The sequence below is a fragment of the Eriocheir sinensis genome, chromosome 57 (genome assembly GCF_024679095.1).
Source record: "Eriocheir sinensis breed Jianghai 21 chromosome 57, ASM2467909v1, whole genome shotgun sequence".
Classification (NCBI taxonomy): Eukaryota; Metazoa; Arthropoda; class Malacostraca; order Decapoda; family Varunidae; genus Eriocheir; species Eriocheir sinensis.
In genome coordinates, this window is record NC_066565.1 from 2152927 (window position 1) to 2167298 (window position 14372).

Consider the following 14372-nt stretch of genomic DNA (forward strand, 5'->3'; position numbering starts at 1 on the left):
GTATAAATAGTTTCCCAAAGAGTCCTTACAACACATGAAACCCCAAAAATTCGTCTATAAGTAACACATTATTACTTGGAAGATCTTGGAGGAGGCGCGGGAGAACGTATTGTAAAGTGTTATGTCAAGTAGATTGTAAGTGCCGTGAGGGAAGAGCGGGGCGGGCCGAACCTGACGGATACCGAATGCGCATATGACAGAAGGAAAGAGGAATGTCCCACTAGATGATTCTCTCTCTCTCTCTCTCTCTCTCTCTCTCTCTCTCTCTCTCTCTCTCTCTCTCTCTCTCTCTCTCTGTTTTTCTTGTTTGTTTGTTTGTTTTTGTTTTGGATATGTGTTTGAGAATCTTTTTTTTTTCTTTCTTTTTTCCTTGTCTTTTTTAATGTTTTCCTTGTTTTCCCCATTTTTTCCCTTTTTTCCTCCCCTCTATCCTGTATTTTCCCTTTCTCTCCCTATTTTCTTATTTTCCTTACGTGTTTTGTACTGTTTTCCTTGTTTTCCCCATTTTTTCCCTTTTTTCTTCCCCTCTATCCTGTATTTTCCCTTTTTCCTGTTTGTTTACGTTTTTTTATTGTTTTCCTCATTTTTCCCTTTTTTTCCTTCCCTCTATCTTGTATTTTTCCTTTCTCTTCCTTCCCTTTTTCCTATTTTCCTCATGTCTTTTTTAATGTTTTCCTTGTTTTCCTTATTTTTCCTCTCCTTTTCCTCCCCTCTATCCTCTATTTTCCCTTTCTCTTCCTTCCCTTTTTCCTTGATTCCTTGTTTTCCCTCTTGTTTTCCTTCCCTTTATCCTGTATTTCTTCTTTCTCCTGCTTCCCTCTTTCCTGTTCTTACGTTTTTTATACTGTTTTCCTTGTTTTCCTCTTTTTCCTCCCCTCTTCCTTCCCTATTTCTTATCTTCCTTACGTTTTTTCACTGTTTTCCTTGTTTTCCTCCCTTGTTTTCCTCCCCTCTATCCTGTATATCCCCTTCCTCCTCCTTCCCTTTTTCTTCCTTACGCTTTTTCACTGTTTTCCTTGTCTTCCTCCCTTCTTTTCCTCCACTCTCTCCTCTATTTCCCCTTTCTCCTTCTTTCCTTTTTCCTGTTTTCCTCACGTTTTTCCCTCCCTGCTAAGTTAACGTGACCCCGCAGCGCGCGTTCCCCGGCTCGGCCCGCCCCGCCACGCCCCCTTCGTGTCTTCGTACCAGTGAGCGGAGTGGCGCCGGGCGTTTGTTTACATTAATTCTCTCTCTTTAACGGGGGGACAAAATCATGAATAGGCTGTGCTGAAGGAAATGGATGGCGTGCTATTGGACTGTGATAGGAGCAATTATTTCTTAGCGTGTAGTGTGTAATAATAAATAATAATAATAATGATAACAATAATAATAATAATAATAATAATAATAACCGTAATAGTAATAATAATGTTAATGATAATACTATGTTAATTCGGTGTCATATTGGAATTGTGATAATCTACATAACACTACTACTTCTACTTCTACTACTACTTCTACTACTACTACTACTACTACTACTTCTTCTGCTATCGTCAAAAATATTCGTGTTATTTCGTTGTTTGACTCCCGACTGATGTGTGATGACTTGTGATGATGGTGATGATGATGATGATGATGATGAAGCTGTCTTAATTTATATATTGATGTGTTCTTAGATGTTAAAAAAAGCCCCGTAATGTATAGTGTCATAGGTGGCCTGATTTTAATACGTTCGAAGAAGGATTTTGTATGTGTGTTTCCCCCCCGTCCCTTCCCTTCCCGTCCCTTCCCTTCCCGTCCCTTCCCTTTACCTTCATTCCTATCCCCTCCCCTTCCCTTCCCTTCCCTTCACGTCCCTTCCCTTTACCTTCATTCCTCTCCCCTTCCCTTACCTTAGCTTACCTTACCTTTCCCTTCATTCCCCTTCCCTTCCCTTCCCTTCCCTCCTCCCTCATTCCCATCCCCTTCCCTTCCCTTCCTTCCTTACCTTCCTTCATTCCTTCCTTCCCTTCCTTACCTTGCTTACCTTACCTTCCTTCATTTCCTTTCCTTCCTCCCTCATTCCCATCCCCTTCCTTCCCTTCCTTCCTTCCTTCCTTCCCTCCCCCTCATTCCCATCCCTGCCCTTCCTTCCTTCCTTACCTTACCTTCCTTCCTTCCCTTTCCCCTCCCTTCCTTCCCTTAACTTCCCTTCCCTTCCCTCCCTTTCCTTTACTTACCTTACCTTCCTTACCTTCCCTTCCCTTCCTTCCCTTAACTTCCTTCCTTCCTTACTTTATTACTTCCCTTACCTTACCTTCCCTTCCTTCCTTCCTTCATTCCATCCCTTCCATTCCTTCCTTCCTTCATTCCCTTCCTTCCCTTCCTTCCTTCCTTCCCTTCCTTTCATTCCCATCCCCTTCCCTTCCCTTCCCTTCCCTTCCTTTCATTCCCATCCCCTTCCCTTCCCTTCCCTTCCCTTCCCTTCCCTTCCCTTCATTCCCATCCCCTTCCATTCCCTTCCCTTCCCTTCATTCCCATCCCCTTCCCTTCCTTTCCCTTCCCTTCCCTTCCCGTCCCTTCCCGTCCCTTCCCAGATTTCGCCAGCCACTCCGCTCTCGTAAAACTATCTAAAAAATGTGTTGAGAAGAAACTTTTGGTGAAGTTTCTGATTCTAAAGATTTAAATGTGTGTTTATGATTATGCTAAAGTGATTCGGAAAGGGAGAGAGAGAGAGGAAGGGAGAGAGAAGGGAGAAGGGAGATGAGTGTGTTTGGTATGTGATTTTAACCCCTCTTCTTCTCTCCCTTCCTCCTCCCTTTCTTTCCTTCAGGGAGAGAAAGGGAGAGATGGAGAAAGAAAGGGAGAGAAAGAGAAAAGGATGTGTGTGTGTGTGTGTGTGTGTGTGTGTGTGTGTTTGTTTGTTTGTACCGCCTCTCTCCCTCTCTCTCCCTCTCTCTCCGTTTCCTCCTCCTCCTCCTCCTCCTCTTCTCTCCCTCTTTTCTCTCCTCCTCCCTCCATCTTTGCAATGTTGTCACGGTCTGATGTGTTTGTATGGCTGTATGTTATGTGTATATGTGTGTATATGTATGTATGTATGTGTGTGTATGTGTGTATGTTTTATCGTTAGTGAAGTCGTCCTATGCACTATTGTGAATCATGCGAGGTACACACACACACACACACACACACACACACACACACACACACACACACACACACACACACACACACACACACACACACACACACACACACACACACACACACACACACACACACACACACACACACACACACGAAGGTCTGTCGAAGGAACACAGTGCTGTACTAGAATTAAGAGAGAGAGAGAGAGAGAGAGAGAGAGAGAGAGTGTCCATGCCTTGTCTGTCATTAGATATCTTAATTAGTGGATATTCGTAGCTGGGATTACTGATTGGCCGCACACGTGAATACCTGAGAAAACTACACCTGTCTTGTGATAATTAGGATAAGGGGAAGGGGTACTGAGCCTGTCTGTCTTCGGTATATCGTTGGTAGGGTTGTGTGTGTGAGTGTGCTTGGTATTCTAAGACACTCGCCTCTCTCAACAGCTATTTCTAAAGGTCAAAGAGGGGGTCAGTCGGGTTCTAATGAGTGTTTCTTCAGGTTCATGGTACAGAAGAAGACTCACACTACCACCAGGGTCATAAAACTACCCTTGGAAATGCCCACAACTCCTACGAAAGCCTTGTCAAATGTGTGTTTCTTAGGTTCATGGTACAGAAGAAGACTCACACTACCACCAGGGTCATAAAACTACCCTTGGAAATGCCCACAACTCCCACGAAAGCCTTGTCAAATGTGTGTTTCTTAGGGTCATGGTTCAGAAGAAGACTCACACTACCACCAGGGTCATAAAACTACCCTTGGAAATGCCCACAACTCCTACGAAAGCCTTGTCAAACGTGTGTTTCTTAGGGTCATGGTACAGAAGAAGACTCACACTACCACCAGGGTCATAAAACTACCCTTGGAAATGCCCACAACTCCTACGAAAGCCTTGTCAAACGTGTGTTTCTTAGGGTCATGGTACAGAAGAAGACTCACGCTACCACCAGGGTCATAAAACTACCCTTGGAAATGCCCACAACTCATACGAAAGCCTTGTCAAATGTGTTTCTTAGGGTCTTGGTACAGAAGAAGACTCACGCTACCACCAGGGTCATAAAACTACCCCTGGAAATGCCCACAACTCATACGAAAGCCTTGTCAAATGTGTGTTTCTTAGGGTCACGGTACAGAAGAAGACTCACACTACTTCCAGGGTCATAAAACTACCCCTGGAAATGCCCACAACTCCTACGAAAGCCTTGTCAAATATGTGTTCTTGGGCTGCGATTTGTCTTGTAATACGACCCAGTGTGTTTTAACGACTCGATTTGTGGTCTTCTTTTGCGCCCCGGATTGTAGTTTTTTATTGATTTTTATTTGGAGTTTTTTTGTTCTTCTTTATTGTAATTTGTGATCTTCGGCCTCCCTGATTTTTTATTTTTTTTATTTGAGTTTTTTGTTTATATTCTTCCTATTTTATTTCCTATTTTCTTTTTTTAGTTGCTTTTCATTGATTTTATTTCAGTTTTACCTTCAAAAGCTCGCAACCCCAATTTCCGTTTTCTATATTGTTTTGTATTTTATTTTTTTGTTTATATTTTCTTCATTCTTTTCTCTCTTTTTCCTATTTTCTTTATCTTTTTAGTTGCTTTTCATTGATTTTATTTCAGTTTTACCTTCCAAAATTCGCAACCCCAAGTATCCCGTTTTCTTTATTGATTTTATTTGAGTTTTACCTTCCAAAGTTCGCAGCCCCAAATATCCCGTTTTCTTTATTCATTTTATTTCAGTTTTACCTTCCACTAAAGTTAGCAACCCCAATTCCCGTTTTCTTTTTTATTTTATTTGAGTTTTACCTTCCAAGGTTCGCAACCCCAAATATCCCGTTTTCTTTATTCATTTTATTTCAGTTTTACCTTCCAAAGTTCACACACTCAAATATTCCCGTTTTCTTTATTGATTTTATTTGAGTTTAACCTAAAATTCGCAACCCCAATTTCCCGTTTTCTTTATTGATTTTATTTGAGTTTAACCTAAAATTCGCAACCCCAATTTCCCGTTTTCTTTATTGATTTTATTTGAGTTTAACCTAAAATTGAACTTCCCAATTTCATTTTTCTTTATTGATTTTATTTGAGTTTAACCTAAAATTTCCCGTTTTCTTTATTTTATTTTGAGTTTAACCTAAAATTCTTTATTGAATTTATTTTTTTATTTTCTTTATATTTTTACTCTAATTTGTGAGCTTCCCCGCTTTTCATTTTTATTTTTATTTTATTTTGCTTGATTTGGTTTTCTTATTTTCTTTATTTTTCTTCCTATTTTATTTATTTCGATTTTGAGTTCTTTCTTTATTTTCTGTGTTTTTCTCTTTATATTTCTCTTATTATTTTAGTTCACTTATTCTGAGTTTATTTGTTATTGATATTATTTGAGTTTTACCTTCGAAAAACCGCAAGCAAACCACAGATCCCGTTTTCTTTCTCTTCTCGTCTACGAAAATGGGAAATACATGAACATAAACACACAAAGAAAGAGAGAAAAAGAAAGAAAGAAAAAAAGAACTGAAGAAGAAGAAGAAGAAGGAAAAGAAAGAGAAGAAAAAAATAAAGAAGAGAAAGAAGTAGAAGAGAAAAAAATAATCCATAACAAACACTACTAATCATTTTTACCGTAGAGAAAATAAAAAAAAATAATAACGAGAGTAACATTAATGGTTATAATAATGATGATAATAATAATAATAATAATAATGTTAATAATAAAAAAAATGCTAATGATAGTAATTATGTAGTTATAAAATGCGCGGTCTGTGTGTGTGTGTGTGTGTGTGTGTGTTTGTGTGTGTTTGGAAAAGTTAAGAATTTGTTGGCATTGTATATTAGGTTAGAGAGAGAGAGAAAACCGCCTGGCTTTAATATTTTTCAGATCGATTGTAAAAAAAAAAAAAAAATCGGTCTGGCTAAAGAACAAAAAAAATACAGATGTAAAGTGTTTGTGTCTGTTTGTGTGTGTGTTTGTTTGTTTGTTCGTTCGTTCGTTCGTTTGTTTGTTTGTTTGTAGGCCTAATGTCAAGCTTTAAGTACCGAATCCCAAAGAATGAAAACAAAAAAAGAAAATATCAATAAAACGGGCAAGGGCGCTGTCCCCCCCCTGCGTGTGTGTGTGCGTGTGTGTGTGTGTGATTTTTCTATCATTTCCTATCCTTTTTTTTGTGTGTGTTTTTGATAATCTGTTTTTTTCCGTTTTTTTTCCCTCTCTGTTTAAGATACTGTTATTTTCTCTGTTTTTTCCTTATTTTCCCAGTGTTTTTTTCTGTTAATTCCGTTTTTTTGTTCTTTTTCCTTTATTCCCTGTTTTTTCCTGTTTTTTCTGTTAATTCCATTTATTTCTGTTTTTTCCTCTTTATTCCCTGTATTTTTCCTTGTTTTTTCTGTTAATTCCATTTATTTCTGTTTTTTCATCTTTATTCCCTGTATTTTTCCTTGTTTTTTTCTGTTAATTCCATTTATTTATGTTTTTTCCTCTTTATTCCCTGTATTTTTCCTTGTTTTTTTCTGTTAATTCTGTTTTTTTATGTTTTTTCTTTCCTTCTTTTTCTGTCTTTCCTTTGTACTTCCTATTTTTTTCCTGTTTTTCTGTTTTTCCTGTGTTTGTTTCCTTATGTTTTCCCTTTGTGCATAAGAACTTGTATTTTCACCGTCTATTCCGTGTGTGTGTGTGTGTGTGTGTGTGTGTGTGTGTGTGTGTGTGTGTGTGTGTGTGTACCCAAGGGGGGGATTCAGCGCCCCGCCCCGCCCCGTTTTTCGCCCCGTGACCCAAAGAGAAAGTACAGGATGAGACCTCAACGTGTTTCAACCCCAAAGAGCCTCGTACACACACACACACACACACACACACACACACACACACACACACACACGCACACGGACCGAGGCCTCACCAAACAGAACCAAACACCAGAGAAGCAATCCACTCGTTTTATTTCTTTCATTTTTGTGCGTCGTTTTTATTTCATTTCTTTCGTCTTTTCAGCTTTTCCCCCTCTTCCGTTTTTTCGTATATTATCTCTCGTTATTCCGTCGTGTTTGCTTTTTCCTGTCTTTCGTTTTTTCCCTTCTCTCTTCTCTTCCTTCTCTTTCTTTTCCTTCCTTCCTTCCTTCCTTTCCTCCCCCGTTCCGTTCATCCAATCCGTGAGTGTGTTTTCTCTCGCACCAAAACCTAAATTTAGCAGAATCACATCTATAGATTGTAATAGAGTAGGCGTTGAGTTATCCACGTGTTAAGAAGATTATTAATAAGGAATTTACAACCATACCAAATCAGCAACAACAACAACATGAACAAGAGGAACAACAACTCGACAAACTGGTTCACTGCTTCACGAGTCGAGACGAAGCTTCGAAGCTGTATCGGAAAATTGAAACAGTGAAGCCAAACTGAAACAAGGAAGGGAACAAGGTCGAAAAATGTGAAGAGTTGAAAAAGAGAGAAAAAAGTGAATTCTAAATGGTGGAAAACATGAAGAAAAGCCAAAAAAAGTGAAGGAAAAGCTAAATTGTTAGAGAAAACGGAAAATTTGAAGGAAAAACTAAAGGAAAACGAGAATTCTAGAAACAAGCCAAAAAAATGAAGAAAAAGCTAAATTGTTAAAGAAAACGGAAAATTTGAAGGAAAAACTAAAGGAAAACGAGAATTCTAGAAACAAGCCAAAAAAATGAAGAAAAAGTTAAATTGATAGAGAAAACGGAAAATTTGAAGGAAAACGAGAATTCTAGAAACAAGCCAAAAAAATGAAGAAAAAGCTAAATTGATAGAGAAAACGGAAAATTTGAAGGAGAAACTAAAGGAAAACGAGAATTCTAGAAACAACACCAAAAACAACAACAGTAACCAAAGCAAACAGGAAAAAAACGGACAAAACAAACAGCAAACCAAAAAGCAACAACAACAACAACAACAGGCACCCAACCAACAAAACTGTCAAGTCAAATCATAAACAAACAAACAAACAAACCTAACCAAAGCCGACCTCTCATCACCAATACACGTCAGAGTCAAATTTAGTCAAGAAGTCAAATTCTGTCAAGTCAAATTTAGTCAAGATGTCAAATTTTGTCAAGAAGTCAAATTTAGTCAAGAAAAGCAAAATTATGTCAAGCGATGTCAAGGAGTCAGCCCAAATTTAGTCAAGAACTCAAATTTAGTCAAGAAACAGTCAAATTTGTTCAAGAAAAGCAAAATTAGTCAAGCGAAGTCAAGGAGTCAACCCACATTTAGTCAAGAAAGGTCAAATTTGTTCAAGAAAAGTCAAATTTAGTCAAGCGAAGTCAAGGAGTCAACCCAAATTAAGTCAAAGGTCAAATTTGCTCAAGAAAAGTCAAATTTAGTCAAGCGAGAAATATGCGAAGTCAAATTTAGTCAAGTCAAAATTGTCAAGCGAAGTCAAGAAATCAACCCTCAAGGCAAGACCGGGCAAGCCAAAACGCCCCAACCCCTTCCTTTGCCTCCCCGCCCTCACACCTCTCCTCTACCTGTCCAATGAAAGTCGAGCCGGCAGGTGAGGGGCTCCTATGGTCACCTGGAGAAGAGGAAGGAAGGAAGAATGGGAGGAAGAAGATTGAGAGGAAGGAAAGAAGGAAGAAAGAATGGAAGGAAGGAAGGAAGTATGGGAGAGGAAAGAAGGATTAGAGGAAGGAAGGAAGAAGATTGAGAGGATGGAAGGAAGGAAGAAAGAATGGAAGGAAGGAAGTATGGGAGAGGAAGGAAGGAAGAAGATTGAGAGAAAGGGAAGAGCAAGGAAGGATAAAAGGAGGAGAATGAGAGAAAGAAAGAGAATTGGAAGAAGAGAGAACAATGTAAGGAAGGAAGGAAGAGAGGAGAATGGGAGAGGAAGGAAGAGAGAAGAATGGGAAGGAGAGAATGAAAGAAGAATAGGAAGGATAGAAGGAAGGAGACAAGAGAGAAGAATGAGAGAGGAAGGAATGAAGGAGTGAAGGAAGGAAAGATACCCTACACTGTTTGTCTCGAGAAGGAAAAGAAAGAATGAAAATAAGGTTGCAATGTGTTTATGAAGTTTGAGAAGGAAGAAATAAATGAAGGAAGGAAGGAATGAAAGCAAGTGCCAGATAAATTTAGAAAGAAAGAAAGAAAGAAGGAAGGAGAGGAAAGGAAGTTAAAAAGTGCCGGATAAAGAGAGAAAATGTAAACAAAGAGGAGAAATAGAAGGTTTGAAATAAGAAAGAAAGGAAAGGAAAAGAACGGATTGAACGAAAGAGAGAAAATGTAAACAAAGAGGAGAAATAGAAGGGTTGAAATAAGAAAGAAAGGAGATGAAAGAAAAAGAAAGGATTAAACGAAATAGAGAAAGTGTAAAAAAAAGGAGAAATAGAAGGTTTGAAATAAGAAAGAAAGGAGATGAAAATAAAGGAAAAGAATGGATGAAAAGAAAGAAAGTTAAAAGCAGAGAAAAAGGTAGTGAAAGAAGATGAAAATAAAGGAAAAGAACGGATTGAACGAAAGAGAGAAAATGTAAAAAAGTAGAGAAATGGAAGGTTTGAAATTAGAAAGAAAGGAGGTGAAAGGAAAGGATGAAAAGAAAGTAGAGAAAAAGGTTTAAAATCAGACAAAATAAGATGAAAAAAAAAGAACGGAATAAACGAGATCAGAAAAAGCTGTAAAAAGGAAGAGAAGTTTTAAAATAAGAAAAAAAAGAATTAAAAGAAAGAAGAAAGTTTAATTTAGACCAGAAAAGCTTTAATCAACAAGGAAAGGAATTGGTTTAAAAAGTAAGGAAGATTTTGAAAAACAGCAGAAACGCGACGTAAACGAAAACAACAGTGATGGTACAAGATTGGAACGCGTACGAAACAGAGTGAAAGTGAGATTTAAACTTACAATGAGGGTTTTTAAGGGTAAGAAAAGAGGTTTAAGCAATGAGAAAGAGGTTAAAGTTACAAAGAGGGTTTTAAGGGTAAGATAAAGGGTTTGGACAGCAAGATATAGATTTGAACACCACGGGGAGAGGTTTGAGAAGTAAGAAAGAGGTTTAAGAAAGTAAGAAAGAGGTTTTAGAAAGTAAGAAAGATATTTGAATTGTAAAGAAAAGGGGTTGAAGAGTAAGTAAGGGGGTTTCAAGTGAGGGAAAGGTTTAAACACTAAGAAAGAAGGTTTTATCAAGTTACGAAGAGTGTTGACTAGCAAGAAGGGTTTAAGAAAGTAAGAAAGATATTTGAATTGTAAAGAAAAGGGTTTGAAGGGTAAGTAAGGGGGTTTTAAGCGAGGGAAAGGTTTAAACACTAAGAAAGAATGTTTTATGAAGTTACGAAGAGTGTTGACAAGCAAGAAAAGAGGTGAAACAAGTTAACAAATGGTTTAGCTCTAAGAAAAGGGATTTAAACCAGTTAGAAAAGAATTAAACGGTAAGGAAGAGGTATTTGAACTTACGAAGAGGTTTAACAAGCAAGAAGGGATTGAAACTAGTTAATATAGAGGATTTAGCACTAAGAAAAGGGATTTAAACCAGTTAGAAAAGAATTAAACGGTAAGGAAGAGGTATTTGAACTTACGAAGAGGTTTAACAAGCAAGAAGGGATTGAAACTAGTTAATATAGATGATTTAGCACTAAGAAAAGGGATTTAAACCAGTTAGAAAAGAATTAAATGGTAAGGAAGAGGTATTTGAACTTACGAAGAGCGTTAACTAGGAAGGAAACAAACAAACAAGGTAAAAAAAAAAAAAGAAAAGGTCAAATCATTAAAGAGCTGAAACGAGGTAAAAAACAAACAAAGAAATAAGGTCAAATCAGTAAAGAGCTGAAACGAGGTAAAAAACAAACAAAGAAATAAGGTCAAATCATAGAGCTGAAACAAGGTAAAAAATAAACAAAGAAATAAGGTCAAATCATAGAGCTGAAACGAGGTAAAAAATAAACAAAGAAATAAGGTCAAATCATAGAGCTGAAACGAGGTAAAAAATAAACAAAGAAATAAGGTCAAATCATAGAGCTGAAACGAGGTAAAAAATAAACAAAGAAATAAGGTCAAATCATAGAGCTGAAACAAGGTAAAAAATAAACAAAGAAATAAGGTCAAATCATAGAGCTGAAACGAGGTAAAAAATAAACAAAGAAATAAGGTCAAATCATTAAAACAAACAAAGAAATAAGGTCAAATCACTTAGAGCTGAAACAAGGTAAAAAATCATAGAGCTGAAACAAGGTAAAAAACAAACAAAGAAATAAGGTCAAATTGACCAGGTTGACAGGCACGCTACAGGTTCACCCACTGCCGCGGGAAGTTTGTTTGTTTGTCTGTACACACACACCCCCAGTCGCCTCGCCGGCCCCCCCCCCCCCCCCTCACCACGTGTAGTCATGTTACTCTAAGTCTTTATACGAAATAATAAAGGAGGACTATATTTCAACGGGCATGTTTACTTGACCTTACCTGACCTGGGATAATTAGTAAACCACACACCTGGGATTCTTATGTTTACCTATCCTTACCTGAACTTAATCACCTCACCTGGGATCATTAGTAAACCACACACCTGGGATTATTATGTTTACCTATCCTTACCTGACCTTAATTACCTCACCTGGGATCATTAGCACACCTGGGTTTATTATGTGTTTACCTGTCCTTACCTGACCTTAATCACCTCACCTGGGCTCATTAGTACACCACACACCTGGGATTATTATGTTTACCTGGCCTTACCTGACCTTAATCACCTCACCTGGGCTCATTAGTACACCACACACCTGGGTTTATTATGTGTTTACCTGACCTTACCTGACCTTAATCACCTCACCTGGGCTCATTAGTACATCACACACCTGGGTTTATTATGTGTTTACCTGACCTTAATCACCTCACCTGGACTCATTAGTACACCACACACCGGAGAGAGAGAAGCAGGAATGAAGGCAAGATAATGACTCTCTCTCTCTCTCTCTCTCTCTCTCTCTCTCTCTCTCTCTCAATGAAGTAGAAAGATAAGCACGAAGAGAGAGAAAGAGAGAAGAAGAGGAAGAGAGAAAAAACATGAAATAGAGAAGAAATTACGATAAAAAACAAAGCAAAATGAAAAAAAAAAAAAAAAAGAGAAGATTACTGAAGAATAAGCAGAAACAGCAGAGGGGTTCGAACCTTGGACCGGAGCACTCGTCGTCGCCGTCGGTACAGGTAAGGCCACAGGTAAGAAGGGGAGCCAATTACCTTTTTTTTCCCCATTAAGGTAAGAACGAAAAGGCGAAGGAGGAAGATGAAAAGGAAAGTTAGAGGGAAAAAATGTTAGTTTTGATTAGATTTCACTTTCAGGTTACGAGTGAAGCGCTTCGAAGCACGACTCGATACTACTCAGCCTCCTCCTCTTCCTCTTCCTCCTCTTCCTCTTCCTCCTCTTCCTCTTCCTCCTTCTTAATCCAGCTAGTCAGAAAGTTTAACAGATCAAAAATATTAGTGTTTTGATTAGATTTCACTTTCAGATTACGAGTGAAGCGCTTCGAAGCATGACTCGATACTACTCAGCCTCCTCCTCTTCCTCTTCCTCTTCCTCTACCTCCTCTTCCTCTTCCTCTTCCTCCTCCTTAATCTAGCTAGTCAGGAAGGTCAAGAAATCAAAAATATTAAAGGATTCGTTGATAGGCTGACTCTCCTTACTTGGCCTCCTCCTCTTCCTCTTCTTCCTCCTCCTCCTCTTCCTCCTCTTCTCCGTAATCTAGTCACGGCTACCAACCCTGCCGATACAAAGATACCCAATTATATGAAAAAGAGACCTCATTAGCTCATTACCATCATTAGAGCGAGTGAGAGAGAGGATGGATGGTGTGCGCAAGAGCCGTCGATGATGCTGGGGGGCGGGAGAGGAGGAGGAGGAGTGAAGAGAGAGAGAGAGAGAGTCCGTGGAGTTGGCAGCCTTGTCCTTGGTGTGGGCCGCGCTCCGTTGCCAGATTATCGTACTCAGAGCCTCGTATATACCGGTTTCTGCGCCATAACTGTTGCCAAGAAGCACCAATAACTAGCCATTTTAACGATAACTATATATGAAGGCAGTTACTGGGGTCGAGGAGGCAGTTTTGGGGTCAGAAATGCAAATATGAAATAACCATTTTTCTTGATAACTATATATGAAGGCAGTTACTGGGGTCGAAGAGGCAGTTTTGGGGTCAGAAATGCAAATATAAGAGGCAGAGTACGACAATCTAGCATCGTTGGGGTCACCATTGCCAGGCTATCGTACTCAGAGCCTCGTATTTACCGCCATACCTATTGCCAAAAAACACCAATAATTAACCATTTTAACGATAACTATATATGAAGGCAGTTATTGGGGTCGAGGAGGCAGTTTTGAGGTCAGAAATCCAAATATGAGAGGCAGTGTACGACAATCTGGCATCGTTGGTCTGGCGTGGCACAGGGCAAATACCTCAGTTACCAAGATGGCGGTCTGAGGGGAGGATGTCTGCGTCCTGAAGGTGCTAATGGCGGGCTCGTAGATACCTGAGGCTGTGGAATGTGGCGATTGGGAGTGAGTGCCATCTGTGGAGTGCGTCAGGTGGTGATGGAGGGAGCTGCCCGCGTGAGGAAGTGTGAAGGTAAGTTAGCATGGCGGACATCATACCACAATCTCTCTCTCTCTCTCTCTCTCTCTCTCTCTCTCTCTCTCTCTCTCTCTCTCTCTCTCTTCTTTCTTCTTCAATCAATTTATTTTCTCTTTTTTTACTTTATCTCATTTTCCTCTTCCACCTCTTCGTATTCTCTCTCTCTCTCTCTCTCTCTCTCTCTCTCTCTCTCTCTCTCTCTCTCTCTCCAATCAATTTATTTTCTCTTTTTTACTTTATCTCATTTTCCTCTTCCAGTTCTTGTTATTCATCCTCTACATCTCTATATTTGTTATTGTTATTGTCCCAATGGAGCTTACCAATGACATTAATTAGTAAATAATACAAATTCTTGCCCTCACGCGGTTATATTATTTCGTTAAATGGATGTTTAAAAATAGTACGCGTTGCAAGGCTTCAGTGGTAACATGAGAAAAAAATTAGAAGACTGAATGACATGAACTCACGTCACCTGCTGACCAGTAAGCGTCCTGCTGAGAATTTCAGTTTGATTGAATTTTTTTTTTTTTTTTTTTTTTTTACAACAAAGGAGGCAGCTCAAGGGCACACACAAAAAAGAAAACAATAATAAAAAAAAAGCCCGCTACTCGCTGCTCCTAAAGTAAAACAAAAGAGGTGGCCGAAAGGAAGATCAAATACAGGAGGAGAGGTGTCCTGATACCCTCCTCTTGAAAGAGTTCAAGTCGTAGG

At 38.9% G+C, this 14372-nt stretch overlaps 1 protein-coding gene and 4 long non-coding RNA genes across 20 annotated transcripts in view; 3 read left to right on the plus strand and 2 right to left on the minus strand.

Annotated features, from left to right (window-relative positions):
• Nucleotides 1-2439: 2439 nt before the first annotated feature.
• Nucleotides 2440-5042, plus strand: LOC126984527 (uncharacterized). Its single transcript, XR_007736966.1, has 3 exons — nt 2440-3713; nt 4128-4798; nt 4919-5042. It is a non-coding gene; the product is annotated as an uncharacterized LOC126984527 (long non-coding RNA).
• Nucleotides 4666-5112, minus strand: LOC126984526 (uncharacterized). The gene is made up of 2 exons (XR_007736965.1): nt 4971-5112; nt 4666-4910 (listed from the first exon to the last, which is right to left on the minus strand). It is a non-coding gene; the product is annotated as an uncharacterized LOC126984526 (long non-coding RNA).
• A 1420-nt stretch (nt 5113-6532) lies between these two features.
• On the minus strand, nt 6533-7969 carry LOC126984529 (uncharacterized). 2 transcript variants are annotated; one of them, XR_007736979.1, is made up of 2 exons: nt 7822-7969; nt 6533-7645 (listed from the first exon to the last, which is right to left on the minus strand). It is a non-coding gene; the product is annotated as an uncharacterized LOC126984529 (long non-coding RNA). The 2 variants fall into 2 exon arrangements; XR_007736980.1 differs by having other exon boundaries at nt 7746-7878.
• Nucleotides 7970-8199: 230 nt separating this feature from the next.
• On the plus strand, nt 8200-11304 carry LOC126984528 (uncharacterized). Of its 12 annotated transcripts, XR_007736977.1 has the most exons (4): nt 9136-9282; nt 9364-10780; nt 10880-10903; nt 10952-11039. It is a non-coding gene; the product is annotated as an uncharacterized LOC126984528 (long non-coding RNA). The 12 variants fall into 12 exon arrangements; XR_007736970.1 differs by adding an exon at nt 8200-8343 and having other exon boundaries at nt 8414-9282; nt 9364-11039; XR_007736967.1 differs by adding an exon at nt 11275-11304 and having other exon boundaries at nt 9364-11167.
• Nucleotides 11305-13490: 2186 nt separating this feature from the next.
• LOC126984530 (protein amalgam-like) overlaps nt 13491-14372 on the plus strand; it is a 55532-nt gene continuing 54650 nt past the window's right edge. For 3 of the 4 annotated variants that reach the window (XM_050838243.1, XM_050838247.1, XM_050838245.1), the window contains exon 1: nt 13491-13655. In XM_050838243.1, coding sequence (XP_050694200.1) covers nt 13574-13655 — 82 coding nt within the window. In that variant the 5' untranslated portion in view covers nt 13491-13573. The remainder of the gene's footprint in view (nt 13656-14372) is intronic. The other variant, XM_050838244.1, reaches the window with a different exon arrangement.